Source organism: Sphaeroforma arctica (genome assembly GCF_001186125.1).
Source record: "Sphaeroforma arctica JP610 unplaced genomic scaffold supercont1.9272, whole genome shotgun sequence".
In the NCBI taxonomy this organism is placed as follows: domain Eukaryota; class Ichthyosporea; order Ichthyophonida; genus Sphaeroforma; species Sphaeroforma arctica.
The window spans coordinates 1-1,100 of record NW_014031286.1 but is presented as its reverse complement, the minus strand read 5'-3'; the positions used below and the strand labels follow the sequence as shown (position 1 = coordinate 1,100).

Genomic DNA, 1,100 nt, shown 5'->3' with positions numbered 1-1,100 from the left:
ATATATATGCCCTACTTTCTTATCAATTCTTATTTAACCGTAGCGGATATAAAGGAGACAATATCCACAACGGTGTCGCAGTTGGCTAGCGAAAATAACTTCACACTCCCAGCAATGCCTGATATCTCAACGCCCTCCGCATTTGATGGTTTGGGTATGTTATGATATCACCAGAGTCTAAACCGTTTGACTTTCCACTTTATAGCAAGCCATTGCTCTGGACAGGGTATCCGTTTATATGCGTCATATAGTTAGGCTGTGAACCTTCTTAGTATTTCAATATTGGAAAAACGGAGCTGTGTGCGTTTTGGGGTTGTAAATGTGTACGAATTTCAGGCTGTGCATGTTCTGAGTTATATATATATATATATATATATATATCGATATATATGTAGACGCGTCCCAACTCCTGTACGGCGTCATCTTGAGGGTGTTTGCCAGTATACCATTCTTGGGACATCATAGCTTTAACATACACCTATTTACCTGTTCGTGGTTCTGTGGGTAGTTGGTTGCCTGACGGCCGTCTATCATTCCGCTCTCTCCAGCGCAGTCTCCCGCATTTGTTTGCGTGTCGCAATATATTTATGAGCTCTCTCTATTGATCCCCATCGCCCCGTCCGCTTGACCGCAGACGGGAACTGAGAGACAAAAGCGCAGGCATCGCTTGACCGTAACTGAGTGCTATTGGCACATCAGTCTTCCGCACTTTTACGTCTGGACAATCGATTAGCGTCTTTATTTACCTCATGCACCTTATTCCAATCCTTAGCTAATACATTTTTTAGTACAATGTAAATGTATTTCGATTATAATCCCTAAACTCCAGTCCACTTTTTGCACCACAGACTGGCCTGAGAGTGATATTGACTGGGCATCGGCGACGGTGTACCACTACTGTTTCATTGGTCTCTTCACTTTGGTGCACATCGGTCTGTACTGCACTGGAGGGTAAGAACGCTATTGGTGTACGAATAATGTAAAATATTCGCATGTATGGCACGCATGCGCACACACACACACACACACACACACACACACACACACACACACACACACACACACACACACACACACACACACATATATATATATTATTA

The 1,100-nt window shown here is 43.3% G+C and overlaps 1 protein-coding gene across 1 annotated transcript; it reads left to right on the top strand.

The window, feature by feature from the left end:
• Positions 1–114: 114 nt before the first annotated feature.
• On the top strand, positions 115–951 carry SARC_16925 (hypothetical protein; the record flags this gene model as incomplete). Its single annotated transcript, XM_014288971.1, has 2 exons — positions 115–154; positions 849–951. Coding segments are annotated over 2 exons (143 nt in total), but the record flags the coding sequence as incomplete, so codon positions are not given.
• Positions 952–1,100: the final 149 nt, after the last annotated feature.